The following is a 14,586-nucleotide window of genomic DNA, read 5'->3' on the forward strand; positions in this document are numbered from 1 at the left end:
TACACCAAAAGCAGTGGTCATTTCTCCAGAAGCAAGCTCCACTGAATTAAGTGGAAACTTCAGAGTAAACATGTCTACAGATGGGGTTAAAAGGACGGCTGGACATATTTATGTAAGAAAGGGCTATTACATATTTATGTAAGAAAGGCCCCTCCATTCCAACACTCTGTGTCACATAAGAACATAAGAGAAGCCATGTTGGATCAGGCCGGTGGCCCATCCAGTCCAACACTCTGTGTCACATAAGAACATAAGAGAAGCCATGTTGGATCAGGCCAGTGGCCCCTCCAGTCTAACACTCTGTGTCACATAAGAACATAAGAGAAGCCATGTTGAATCAGGCCAATGGCCCATCCAGTCCAACACTCTGTGTTACGTAAGAACAGAAGAGAAGCCAAGTTGGGTCAGGCCAATGGCCCATCCAGTCCAACACTCTGTGTCATATAAGAACATAAGAGAAGCCATGTTGGATCAGGCCAATGGCCCCTCCAGTCCAACACTCTGTGTCACATAAGAACATAAAAGAAGCTATGTTGGATCAGGCCAATGGCCCTTCCAGTCCAACATTCTGTGTCACATAAGAACATAAGAGAAGCCATGTTGGATCAGGCCAAAGGCCCATCCAGTCCAACAGTCTGTGTCACATAAGAACATAAGAGAAGCCATGTTGGATCAGGCCAATGGCCCCTCCAGTCCAACACTCTCTATCACATAAGAACATAAGAGAAGCCATGTTGGATCTGGCCAAAGGCCCATCCAGTCCAACACTCTGTGTTACGTAAGAACATAAGAGAAACCATGTTGGATCAGGCCAGTGGCCCCTCCAGTCCTACACTCTGTGCCACACAGTGGCCAATATAAACACACACACATTGTAGCTAATAGCCACTGATGGACCTCTGCTCCATATTTTTATCCAATCCCCTCTTGAAGATGGCTATGCTTGTAGCCGCCACCACCTCTTGTGGCAGTGAATTCCACATGTTAATCACCTTTTGGGTGAAGAAGGACTTCCTTTTTTCAGTTTTAACCTGACTGCTCAGCAGTTTCATTGAAGGCCCACGAGTTCTTGTATTGCTTAATGTCAGAGCCACATAGAATAAACATCAGATGTTTGAGAGCCGCAAGACATGAACGTCAGATGTTTGAGAAAAGAAGGAAGAAAGGCAAATGGGGGAGGGAAGTAGAGGTGCAAAGAAAGCAACTTTAAATGCATTGCCCAAGCTGCCAGCTGGCTTGGCTTGAAGAAGTGATTTAAGATAATGATGATTTTGAATTTATATCCTGCCCTCCACTCTGAATCTCATAGCGGCTCACAATCTACTTTATCTTCCTCTCCCAGCACAGACACCTTGTGAGGTGGGTGGGGCTGAGAGGGCTCTCACATCAGCTGCCCTTTCAAGGACAACCTCTGCCAGAGCTCCGGCTGATCCAAGGCCATTCCAGCAGCTGCAGGTGGAGAAGTGGGGAATCAAACCCGGTTCTCCCAGATAAGAGTCTGCACACTTAACCAACTGGCATCCAACTGGCTGTGAGGTGGGTGGGCTGAGAGAGCTCTGACAGAAACTGCCTTTTCAAGGACAACTCCTATGAGAGCTCTGGCTGACCCAAGGCCATTCCAGCAGCTGTAAGTGGAGGAGGGGGGAATCAAACCCAGTTCTCCAAGATAAGAGAGCTATGGCTGACCCAAGGCCATGCTAGCAGGTGCAAGTGGAGGAGTGGGGAATCAAACCCGGTTCTCCCAGATAAGAGAGCTATGGCTGACCCAAGGCCATTCCAGCAGCTGCAAGAGGAGGAGTGGAGAATCAAACCCGGTTCTCCCAGATAAGAGAGCTCTGGCTGACCCAAGGCCATTCCAGCAGCTGCAAGTGGAGGAGTGGGGAATCAAGCCCGGTTCTTCCAGATAAGAGAGCTCTGGCTGACCCAAGGCCATTCCAGCAGCTGCAAGTGGAGGAGTGGGGAATCAAACCCGGTTCTCCCAGATAAGAGAGCTCTGGCTGACCCAAGGCCATTCCAGCAGCTGCAAGTGGAGGAGTGGGGAATCAAACCCGGTCCTGCCAGATAAGAGAGCTCTGGCTGACCCAAGGCCATTCCAGAAGGTGCAAGCGGAGGAGTGGGGAATCAAACCCGGTTCTCCCAGATAAGAGAGCTCTGGCTGACCCAAGACCATTCTAGCAACTGCAAGTGGAGGAGTGGGGAATCAAACGCAGTCTGCCCACTTAACCACTACACCAAACTGGCGAGACAAATGCCTTCCCCAAGCCAGGTGATGGAGCAGTGGGGGCCTTGGGAGCCACGCCATATGTGTGAAAGAGCCACGTGTGTAGCTCCAGAGGCACAGTTTGGCCACCCCTGCTTTGATCATATGAAGCTGCCTTATACTGAATCAGACCCTCGGTCCATCAAAGTCAGTATTGTCTTCTCAGACTGGCAGCGGCTCTCCAGGGTCTCAAGCTGCGGTTTTTCACACCTATTTGCCTGGACCCTTTTTTGGAGATGCCGGGGATTGAACCTGGGACCTTCTGCTTCCCAAGCAGATGCTCTACCACTGAGCCACCGTCCCTCCTTTAGATCAAACCGGGCTGCTGCATTTGTGTGTTCGCAGCAGCAGCAAAGAGCCAGAGACCAATAGCACCTTCAAGATTAACATTTACTGCAGGATAGCTTTCCTGAATCACCGCTTGCTTTTTCAGACTTCTGTCCTGGCTCCTTTTGTTTCACCAGATCAGCTGCAGAGCCCCTGACTCATTGTGATTGGTTGGCGAGCAGGAGATCTTGGGGACAGGGTGTCTTTAATCGGGGTCAGGCAGGGGTCTGTTGCAGCAGGTGAGGCTCTTTTCGCCAGTATCTGATAAGCAGCACCTGAAGGCTCATCCTCTCCTACAGTTAAAGGTACAGGAGCACCTCCCCTCACGTATTTGCAACCTGACGCTTGGGCGTGTTACTTCTAAGTAAACACCACCCGAGGTTTTCCTAGGAGCCCTTGTTTCTAAGGGCCGTTGAACATCTTGAAATTTGCATGCAAGAAGCAAGGCCTCGAGCAGGGGTCACTGGGGCGTGGGGTGGGAGGCGCTCGTGAATCTCCTGCAGGGGGTTGGACTAGATGGACCCTGGAGATCCCTTCCGGTTCTACGATTCTAAACCAGAGAGCGCTGCGTAATCTTGTGTGTTAAGTGCCGTCAAGTCGCTTCTGATGTTTACAACCCTACGAATTCGCTTCCTCCAAAACATCCTACTCTTAGCAGCGGCTCTCAGGGCCGCGGCTTCTTTTACAGAATCAGTCCATCTCAGTCAGGTTGGGTCTTCCTCTCTTCTGCTGCCTTCAGCTTTCCCTAGGACGATTGTCTTTTCCAATAGACTGGATCAACAGATGGAGGAGAGGTCCATCAGTGGCTGTTAGCCACAGGGTATTGATGGGATTCTCTGCTCTGTATTCTTGGTGCTTTTTGGGAGGGGGGGAAAGTGAGAGGGCTTCTAAGTGTCCTGGCCTCACTGGTGGACCTGCTGATAGCACCTGGGGTTTTCTGGCCACTGTGTTACACAGTGTTGGACTGGATGGGCCATTGGCCTGATCCAACATGGCTTCTCTTATGTTCTTATGTGACACAGAGTGTTGGACTGGATGGGACACTGGCCTGATCCAACATGGCTTCTCTTATGTTCTTATGTGACACAGAGTGTTGGACTGGGTGGGCCACTGGCCTGATCCAACATGGCTTCTCTTATGTTCTTATGTGACACAGAGTGTTGAACTGGATGGGCCATTGGCCAGATCCAACATGGCTTCTCTTATGTTCTTATGTGACACAGAGTGTTGGACTGGATGGGCCATTGCCTGATCCAACATGGCTTCTCTTATGTTCTTATGTGACACAGAGTGTTGGACTGGATGGGCCACTGGCCTGATCCAACATGGCTTCTCTTATGTTCTTAAATGACACAGAGTGTTGGACTGGATGGGCCACTGGCCTGATCCAACATGGCTTCTCTTATGTTCTTAAGTGACACAGAGTGTTGGACTGGATGGGCCACTGGCCTGATCCAACATGGCTTCCCTTATGTTCTTAAGTGACACAGAGTGTTGGACTGGAGGGGCCACTGGCGTGATCCAACATGGCTTCTCTTATGTTCTTAGTGTTGGACTGGGTGGGTCATTGACTTGATCCAACATGGCTTCTCTTACATTCTTATGTGACACAAAGTGTTGGACTGGGTGTGTCATTGACTTGATCCAGCATGGCTTCTCTTATGTTCTTATGTGACACAGAGTGTTGGACTGGATGGGCCACTGGCGTGATCCAACATGGCTTCTCTTATGTTCTTAGTGTTGGACTGGGTGGGTCATTGACTTGATCCAACATGGCTTCTCTTACATTCTTATGTGACACAGAGTGTTGGACTGGGTGTGTCATTGACTTGATCCAGCATGGCTTCTCTTATGTTCTTATGTGACACAGAGCGTTGGATTGGATGGGCCATTGGCCTGATCCAACGTGGTCTCTCTTACATTCTTATGTGATACAGAGTGTTGGGCTGGATGAGCCATTGGCCTGACCCAACATGGCTTCTCTTATGTGACGCAGAGTGTTGGGCTGGATGGGCCATTGGCCTGATCCAACGTGGTCTCTCTTACATTCTTATGTGACACAGAGTGTTGGGCTGGATGAGCCATTGGCCTGACCCAACATGGCTTCTCTTATGTGACACAGAGTGCTGGACTGGATGGGCCATTGGCCTGATCCAACGTGGTCTCTCTTACATTCTTATGTGATACAGAGTGTTGGGCTGGATGAGCCATTGGCCTGACCCAACATGGCTTCTCTTATGTGACGCAGAGTGTTGGGCTGGATGGGCCATTGGCCTGATCCAACGTGGCTTCTCTTACATTCTTATGTGACACAGAGTGTTGGGCTGGATGAGCCATTGGCCTGACCCAACATGGCTTCTCTTATGTGACACAGAGTGTTGGACTGGATGGGCCATTGGCTTGATCCAACATGGCTTCTCTTATGTTCTTATGTGACACAGAGTTTTGGACTGGATGGGCCATTGGCCAGATCCAACGTCGCTCCTCTTAGGTTTTTATGTGACACAGAGGTCGTTTTCGCACTCACCTTCCGCCGGCGCGACCCCCCTCTTCACTGCGCAGGATCTGCGCGGATTTTGCACTAAACGCTGCGGAGCAGCCAGAAAAGCCGGAAGCTCCGTCGCAAAAGCCGCGCAAACGCCAAACTGCTTTTTGGCGGTTTCAGTTTGAGCGGCTTTTGCGCCGGGAGCTTCCGGCTTTTCTGGCTGCTCCGCAGCGTTTAGTGCGAAACCCGCGCAGATCCTGCGCGGTGAAGAGGGGGGTCGCGCCGGCGGAAGGTGAGTGCGAAAACGACCAGAGTGTTGGGCTGGATGGGCCATTGGCCAGATCCAACATGGCTTCTCCTATGCTCTTAAAGAAGTTTTAGTCCAGTGGCACCTTGGCCTTAGAGGTGCCGCTGAACTCAAACTTCGTTCTGTTGCTTCCGACTGACATGGCCACCTGCCTGAATCTGTCTTTCCCAATGACTCTTGCCATACCCTGATAGGACCAAAGTGTAATGGCCTCAGTTCAGTCATTTTGGCTTCTAAGGAGAGATCAGGCTGGATTTGGTCTGATTTGTCTTTTTTGGTGGTCCACGGTCTCCATAAGTCTGTCCTCCAACACCCAAATTTCAAAGAAATGTATTTTCTTTCCGTGTGTACTTCCTTATAAATTAACTGCACTGAGCTGCCTCAGTGGCCTTGACTCCCAAACATAACGAGCAGCTATCTGCAATCTTAAATAGGGAGCTAGGAGTTTTACCCTCAATAGGATTCTTTTTATAACTAGAATGCATAGCATGGAGGCTGATTTCTTTTTCCTGCCGAATTCAGGCAAATGCACTCTTTGGTCCTGGCGTAGTGGTTCGAATCACAGAGCGTCAGATTAGGTTCTAGGAAGCTCCAGTTTGAACCCCGACTCTGTCATGGAAACCCACTTGGTGATCTTGGACCAGGCAGACTTGCTCAGCCTCTACTACCTCATAGGGCTGTTGTGTGTCTAGAACAGGAATTACATGAAGCCATTTTCTGTGCCCCCCTTGGGGAGAGAATTGAGATATAAAAGAAAGAAAGAAATACATTTGGTGTTTTTTTTGTTATCTTCCCTGCTCCAGGAGGGACTAGAACAAAGTTTTGATTCCCTCGGTACCTTTAAAGACCAACAAACTTTAATTTGGGGCGTAAACGTTCCTACATGCACAGGAAAGCTCATACCCAGAATTCAACGCTGGTCTTAAAGAGCCCCGTGGCGCAGAGTGTTAAAGCTGCAGTACTGCAGTCCTAAGCTCTGCTCACGACCTGAGTTCGATCCCCGGCGGAAGCTGGGTTTTCAGGTCGCCGGCTCGAGGTCGACTCGGCCTTCCCTCCTTCCGAGGTCGGTCAAATGAGTCCCCAGCTCGCTGGGTGGGGGGGGGGGGAGCGTCGATGACTGGGGAAGGCAAGGGCAAACCACTCCGTCAAAAGTCTGCCGTGAAAACGCTGTGAAAGCAACGTCGGAAACGACTGGCGCTTGCACAGGGGACCTTTCCTTCCTTAAAGGCAAGAGTCAAAACTGCCACAAATTCAACAGGGCTCATTCCAGCAACCAGGGGCTCGGGAGAGCTGCAAAGCCTTTTGGCTGAGCCAAGGCCGGCTCCAGCCGCGCACGCTTTCTCGCACGCCAGGATCAAGGAACGGCCGGCGGAGGCGGAGCAAGCGAGCGCGCCCACGTGCGTAAAAACGCCAAGGGCGCAGTCGCCGGCGGCTGGGCGGCGGCAGCCAGCAACCTGAGCCGGGGTGGGCGTGGCCGGAGGCCGTCCCGCCAGCCAATGGGCTCGGGAGCGGAGGGAGGCCCCGCCCAGCCCCTCTAGGACTGCGTGGCCGGCGGCTGCAGCCGCAGTGAGCGCGGGCTGCCGATCCACCTTGCGGAGCTATGGTGCGGCGCTGGCAACGCCGTGACTCCAAGCGGCGCCGCGCAGCCGACCGGTGGATTTAAGCCGCGGCAGCCCCGAGGCAGCGGACAGGGCTATGGTGGCGCACGATGACGCCGGGGGGCTGCTCCCCATTAAGAGGACTATCCGGGTGATCGACGCGCAGAACCCCTCCTTCCGCGAGCAAGAGGTAAGGGCGGCAGGGGGCGCCGCTTCGGAAACCCCCCCAAGCCCTCGCGGCTCGTCCCGCAAGCGGCGCTCTGCTGCCGGGCAGACGGGGCCAGGGGTTGCTCTCTGGAGGGCGCCGGAGCGCGGCTCGGGTTGGAGCAGGGGAAGCGGAGCGCCCAGTAGGCGGCGCCGCCGCGGAGAGTAACGCCCGCGCAAAGGTGAGCAACCGGTGGGTGGAGAGAGGAGAGCCCAAGGTCGCTGGGCTTCGGCTCGCTCGCCCTCCGGTGGCTCGCGTCGGCCTCGACGGAGAGCCGGTTTTGGTGTCGTGGTGAAGTGCGCGGACGCTTATCTGGGAGAGCCGGGTTGGATTCCCCGCTCCTCCACTTGCACCTGCTGGAATGGCCTTGGGTCAGCCAGAGCTCTCGCCGAGCGGCCCTTGAAAGGGCAACTGCTGCGGGAGCTCTCTCAGCCCCACCCACCTCACAGGGTGTCTGTTGTGGGGGAGGAAGGGAAAGGAGATTGTAGGCGGCTCTGAGACTCTGTCCTTGAATGGGCAACTCCTGTGAGAGCTCTCTCAGCCCCCCCCCCCCACCTCACAGGGTGTCTGTTGTGGGGGAGGGAGGGAAAGGAGATTGTAGGCCGCTCTGAGACTCTGCCCTTGAATGGGCAACTTCTGTGAGAGCTCTCTCAGCCCCACCCACCTCACAGGGTGTCTGCTGTGGGGGAGGAAGGGAAAGGAGATTGTAGACGGCTCTGAGACTCTGTCCTTGAATGGGCAATTTCTGTGAGAGCTCTCTCAGCCCCACCCACCTCACAGGGTGTGTGTTGTGGGGGAGGAAGGGAAAGGAGATTGTGAGCCGCTCTGAGACTCTCCTTGAATGGGCAACTTCTGTGAGAGCTCTCTCAGCCCCACCCACCTCGCAGGGTGTCTGTTGTGGGGGGGGGGAGGAAGGGAAAGGAGATTGTGAGCCGCTCTGAGACTCTTGGGAGTGGAGGACGGGATATAAATCCAGTATCTTCTCGCTGGAAACTGTTGGGCAGCTGTGCCAGTTTGGTGTGGTGGTTGCGTAGGCGCGGACTCGTTATCTGGGAGAACCGGGTTGGAGTCCCCTGTCTTCCATTTGCAGCTGCTGGGATGGCCTTGGGTGAGCCAGAGCTCCCGCAGAGGTTGTTCTCGAAAGGGCGGTTTTTGTCAGAGCTCTCTTAGCCCCACCCACCCCGCAGAGGGTGTCTGTTGTGGTGGGAGGGCGGAGAAGATATAGGGGATTGTAAACCGCTCTGAGTCTCTTGATTCAGAGAGAAGGGCGGGGTATAAATCTGCAGCCCTCTTCTTAACGCAGCCTTTTGCGGGAGGGGAAGGGGGGCTCTCTCCCTCTCGTTAATAACCGGGCTGAGGAAATGTGCAATTGCGCCAGGCAGCTCTGCAGGCTTTTCATCCTCTGCCAAGGTCGCCTCTCCTGCCTTTTCCTGCGCAAGGAAACTCTGCAGAGCTTGGAAAGCACGCCTTCTCCGTTGCTGACTTGGGGGCTCCGGGAGTCGCTGGCGGGGGGGGGGGGCGGCTTTCTGGTGCTGTACCTGGTTAGATATAAATGCATAAAACAGGAGCTTCGAGAGAAGGTCGCCTTTGGGGGGAAAAAAAACTGCTGGTTTTTTTGCCATCTCTGTGTATAAACCTGTGGCTTCTTCTTGTCACAGCGGAAAACATTTCAAACCCTGAGAAGTCTGACTTTCCTCCCCTTCTGCTTTCCATTTATGGCGCTTAAAGACAGGCACATTAGTCAGAGTCTCTCTCTCTCTCAACTCCCCCCCCCCCCATCATTTCTCCCTTGCTCTGAATTTATAGTTTCCTCTCCTGTTCTGTAGCATCAATATACATTGTGTTATGGTGAAGACTCAAAATCGTCCAAGTTCAGGGGTGGCCAGCCTTGCTTAATGTAAGAGCCACACAGAATAAACGTCAGATGTTTGAGAGCCATAAGACAGACGGAGAGGAAGGGAAATCGATTGGGGGGGGGGAGGGAGACATGGAAAGAAAGCAACTTTTAAAAGCATTCTCCGAGTCTCTGGCTGGCTTGACTTGGAAGACTTGGTTAAAAGGGACAAATGCCTTCTTCAAGCCAGCCATTGAGGCGGTGGGGGCTTCGAAAACCACACGATATGTGTGAAAAGGCCAAGCCGCAGCTTGGCCATCCCTGGTCCAAGTCGTCATGCAGCATTCCGGTGTATAATAACTGCAGGAGTGCAGCAAGCTTACATTATGTGAGTCGCCTCCGTAATTGTCAATAAGCCTACTCGTTTACATAAACCCAAAGCCAATATTCACGGCTCACGCAGTACATAGGCATGGGTTCCCATTAATAACACCTTAGGTAGGCTGCTGTGGAAATTAGCCTCGTTACAGGATAATTACCTGCGTGTGTGATGCGACACGTGATGGAAGCGCATCATACATCTTGAGATGCGCTGCCTTCAGGTATCTTCCCGGTGTCACGAGAGCTGAGAAGTCAAATCTCCCCGAAGCAATAACCGGTGACATAGAACATCCTGTCCGGAAACCCTGCCGGCGTGGGTTTCCTTATGATTCAATAGTTCTGCTTTAACTAGTTTATAATCTTGAGGCTTCAAGTGTTGTGTGCAAGACACGCGTGAGAAGCAGAGAAGACCCAGCGACCCAGCTGAAAGCCAATTTGAAGATATTTCTCTCTGTAAGCCCTCCTTATGTTTCTCTTTGGCTCTTTAAGTTGCTCTGTTGTCTATAGGAATCTTGATCCTGGGGTGAGGAGCATCTGTAAGGAAACTCTCTTGTGTTACTTTAGAGCCTGCAGGCTTAGTGTTTCCAGCCTGTGGATTTTAACGCCACCTCTCGGGGCTTCAACAAGGCAGCTGTGCTGATGTGCCAGATACGATGGTCGAGTGGAGAAAGCTCGAAGGCTGAATTATAGTGCGCGTTGCGTTACATCAGAATGGTTTCTGGCGCTCGTTACCCTTGGATTTGGCATTGCTGTGACTTAAAGGAAGTTGTTAACTTTTCTGAGTGGCTGCTGTTTTGGAGGAGCGGGTATGTGGCATTCAGAGGGGCATCCAAACTTGGCAAAAGGAGACCCTAGAAGTCAGAGTATGGGGTAGAAATCCTTATGATCCTGTGCCTAATGGGATCCTTTTCAGAGGCCAGCTGGTGCATTTCTTCGGGAAAGACAGCAGTAGCTTCTCGGTTGTGTTCACACCTGTCGTGAAACTTCACAGGTCAAGCCCCTTCTAGCCCTTTGGGGGTTAAACGGCAGCTGAGGCACCAAAACAGAGAGAGACCATAACCTTCAGTCAGAGGAGCTCTGTGGTTAGATTCGAGTCCCATAGCACTTTAGAGAGCAACAGGAATTTGAGAATATAAGCTTTCAAGAGTCAAAGGTCTGTGGGTGAACTTGCTGTATCCCAGGAGGAGCTGGCTCTTCAGTAAATCTGTTAGGCTGAGGTGGGTAGCCGTGTTGGTCTGGAGCAGTGGAACAACGTTGGAGCCCATTGGCACCTGGGGGAAAAAACCTTCTGCCCAAGGAGTCTAAAAATACTTTTTTGAAGTATTTTAGTCTGAATTTATTCCTGCATGAACTAGGACCACCAGCCTGGAGGGGAGAGCCAGTAATCCACACGCAGGAAACCAAGAAGGGGTCTAGTTGGTGGTGTCCCAAAAACATTATTGGAAAATCCAATTACAGAGTTAAATCGGATCTGTAAGCAACAGTTAACATTTTCGTAATGCATAGATTTTACTAGTAACCCCTTTCCTCGCAGTTGGGCGCTTGGAGGACTTGTCCGTAGTTCTTTCTCTAAAACTTAAAAAGTTGGTGGGGAAAGATTTCTACTTCTGTCCCTCTCCCCCAAAAGAAAGCAAAAGATACATTCAGTTCTGTCTGTATCTGCCTCAAAATCTAGCCTAAGAGAAGCCATGTTGGATCAGGCCAATGGCCCATCCAGTCCAACATTCTGTGTCACACAGTGGCAAAAAAATTGTATACATACACACACACTGTGGCTAATAGCCACTGATGGACCTCTGCTCCATATTTTTATCTAAACCCCTCTTGAAGGTGGCTATGCTTGTGGCTGCCGCCACCTCCCGTGGCAGTGAATTCCACATGTTAATCACCCTTTGGGTGAAGAAGTACTTCCTTTTATCCTAGTCCTTGTGTGTGGCGAATGGCAATTTATAAAAACCCCCGTTGAGGAGGGAGGCGGTCCCTTTGTGTTCGCTACCTGTCCTGGATGGGAAAATGATGTTCTCTGCCGAGCCTTGTTGAATATTGCATATTTGGCACACCACATTAGCAGCGAGCGTCTGTGCTGGACCTCGGGTTGTGTATGCGCTGTGTCATTGAACCTTGGCAGACTGGAGAGCTAGATGGCCAGCTGACATAGCTCCTGCCAAACCAAAGAGGCTACAGCTTCTCCGTCGTGTTTCGGTTCCATCTTTTTTTCGCCACGCCGGCTTAACCCGAGCTGTGTTTTAGTTTTTGCTGCAGTACAGCTGTGGGATGGATCTCAGGGCAGGGGATTTAAGAGCCCCGCTTTTGTTCTTATAACTGTTGGGACTTGCCTGTTTGGCGTAGTGGTTAAGTGCTCAGACTCTTATCTGGGAGAACTGGGTTTGATTCCCCACTCCTTCACCTGCAGCTGTTGGAATGGGCCTTGGGTCAGCCCTAGCTCTTGTAGAGCTGTCCTTGAAAGGGCAGCTTCTGGGAGAGCTCTCTCAGAACCAGTTTGGTGTAGTGGTGAAGTGTGCAGACTCTTACCTGGGGGGTTTGATTCCTCCACTTGCAGCTGCTGGAATGGCCTTGGGTCAGCCAGAGCTCTCTTATCTGGGAGAACCGGGTTTGATTCCCCCACTCCTCCACTTGCAGCTGTTGGAATGACCTTGGGTCAGCCATAGCTCTCGTAGGAGTTGCCCTTGAAAGGGCAGCTGCTGTCAGAGAGCTCTCAGCCCCACCCACCTCACAGGGTGACTGTTGTGGGGGGAGAAGATAAAGGAGATTGTAAGCCACTCTGAATCAGAGAGAAGAGTGGGGTATAAATCTGCACTTCATCATCATCCAAGTTATTCCTGACCGCTCTCAATTTGAGGTTGCCCCTGAGAATCTCCAGATGGGTTTCTTCTGATCTAATCCTGCCTTCAAGGTGCTCCTTCTTCTCTCTAGAGAGCCATTTAAACAGTTTAGTGGTTAAGTGTGCGGGCTCTTATCTGGGAGAACTGGGTTTGATTCCCCACTCCTCCACTTGCAGCTGCTGGAATGGCCTTGGGTCAGCCATAGCTCTGGCAGAGGTTGTCCTTGAAAGGGCAGCTGCTGTGAGTCCTCTCAGCCCCACCCACCTCACAGGGTGTCGGTTGTGGGGGGAGAAGATAAGGGAGATGTGTAAGCCGCTCTGAGTCTCTGATTCAGAAAGAGGGGCAGGGTATAAATCTGCAATTCTTCTTCTTCCTAACTTGCTTCATTTATGGTCCTCCAAGTTCTATCTGTACATCAGTTGCGCGCAACAAAATGAAATAACCGCCAAAACACAACAAAATATCTTACAGTAAGCAAATGGGAGCCATTGTGGCGGTGAGGTTAAAGCTTTGGGCTTGGAGACACAGGTTCGAATCCCCACTCTGCCATGGAAGCTGGCTGGGTGACCTTGGGTCAGTCAAGCACTCTCAGCCGAACTTACCTGGCTGGGTTGTTGTGGGGATAAAGCAGAGGAGAGGAGAATGACGTGAGCTCCTTTGGGTCCCCATCGGGGAGTAAAGTGGGTTATAAATAAAGTAAATAAATCAGTGGTGTGTACCTAAGCGCCTTGACTACTAACCGCTGCATTTGGTCTAGCGCGGGGTGGCCAAAGTTGCTTAACAAGAGCCACCTAGAATAAATGTCAGGTGTTCGAGAGCCGCAGGGAAGGACGGCAGGCCAATAGATTGGGGGGGAGAGGTGGAAAGAAAGCAACTTTAAATACATTGTCCAAGCCGCCAGCCGACTTGGCGATGTGATTTAAAGAGAGACATGCCTCTTCTCCAAGCTGGCCGACAGGGTGGTGGGGGATTCGAGAAGCACACAATATATGTGAAAGAGCCACAGTTCTTGCCACCCTTGGTCTAACGGTTGTCGTTTTGCCGAAGGGCTTTATCCTCCCAGCAGCCCTCCCCAGAAGGTCACGGCTGCGCCCCCCTTTACGGGGACAGGACAGAAAGAGTGGGCAACATCTAAGAGCAGAGCTTGGGGTTCATTCGAGACTTTCCCAGACTTGCCGTCCAGCTCGTTACCCGCCAGGCTTGACGGAGTAAGCTGGAAAGACACGAAATTGTGAATTAAGCCGTGTGACTTGGCTGTTGCTGTGCTGAAACAGCAATCCTGGTTGCATCAGTTTAGCCCGTTCACTCTAAAAATAAAGCCAGCCTCCTACTTCCCTTGCGATACCCCTCCCCCCCCACTTCTGAGGAATCCATGACATCACTGCTGAAAGTTTCCTGGTATCTTAATGGGGCAGCCCCGCATTTCTGCCCTCTGCTCCTGAGTGCTGTGCTCCTAGACAGGACAGTAGAATCTGACCATTTCTCCTTCTCTGGTTTATTCACTTCCCAGAAACATCCTCCTCCCGTTCTCATTTTCACAGTGCTTTTTGCACCCGGGGACCATTAGGGAAGGTAGTCACATCTTTTCTTTCTTCAGCATTTCAAAGTTTTTTTAAGGAGAACATAAGAGAAGTCATGTTGGATCAGGCCAATGTCCCATCCAGTCCAACACTCTGTCACATAAGAACATAAGAGAAGCCATGTTGGATCAGGCCAGTGGCCCCTCCAGTCCAGCACTCTGTGTCACGTAAAATCTTAAGAGAAGCCATGCTGGATCAGGCCAATGGCCCCTCCAGTCCAGCACTCTGTGTCACATAAGAACTTAAGAGAAGCCATGTTGGATCAGGCCAATCGCCCCTCCAGTCCAACACTCTGTGTCACATAAGAGAAGCCATGTTGGATCAGGCCAATGGCCCCTCCAGTCCAACACTCTATGTTATGTAAGAACTTAAGAGAAGCCATGTTGCATCAGGGCAATGGCCCATCCAGTCCAACACTCTGTGTCACACAGTGGCCAAAAAAACCCCAGGTGCCATCAGGAGGTCTACTAGTGTGACTATAAGCCCTCCCACTGTGCCCCCCCAGGCACAAAGAATACAGAGCATCACTTGCCTCAGACAGATAGTTCCAACAATACCCTGTGGCTAGTAGCCACTGATGGACCTCTGTTCCATGTGCTTATCCTCTTGAAGCTGTCTATGCTTGTAGCCGCTGCCACCTCCTGTGGCAGTGATATCTACTGGACCCGAAATATCTCATTGGGGGTGGGGAGGTAGATTCCTTGTAGGGTGCTGAACAAAAATGGACCATTCCAAAAGCCTGCGCTGAGTACCTTCCGTGCTCCTT

The 14,586-nt window shown here is 51.8% G+C and overlaps 1 protein-coding gene across 1 annotated transcript in view; it reads left to right on the forward strand.

The window, feature by feature from the left end:
* The first annotated feature begins 7,074 nt into the window (after window positions 1-7,074).
* The window catches only part of NET1 (neuroepithelial cell transforming 1), a 39,660-nt gene continuing 32,148 nt past the window's right edge, over window positions 7,075-14,586 (forward strand). Inside the window, 1 exon segment of the mRNA XM_060246028.1 lies at window positions 7,075-7,167. Within this exon segment, the coding sequence (XP_060102011.1) occupies window positions 7,075-7,167 (93 nt within the window).

This window comes from Heteronotia binoei, chromosome 8 (genome assembly GCF_032191835.1).
Source record: "Heteronotia binoei isolate CCM8104 ecotype False Entrance Well chromosome 8, APGP_CSIRO_Hbin_v1, whole genome shotgun sequence".
NCBI lineage: Eukaryota > Metazoa > Chordata > Lepidosauria > Squamata > Gekkonidae > Heteronotia > Heteronotia binoei.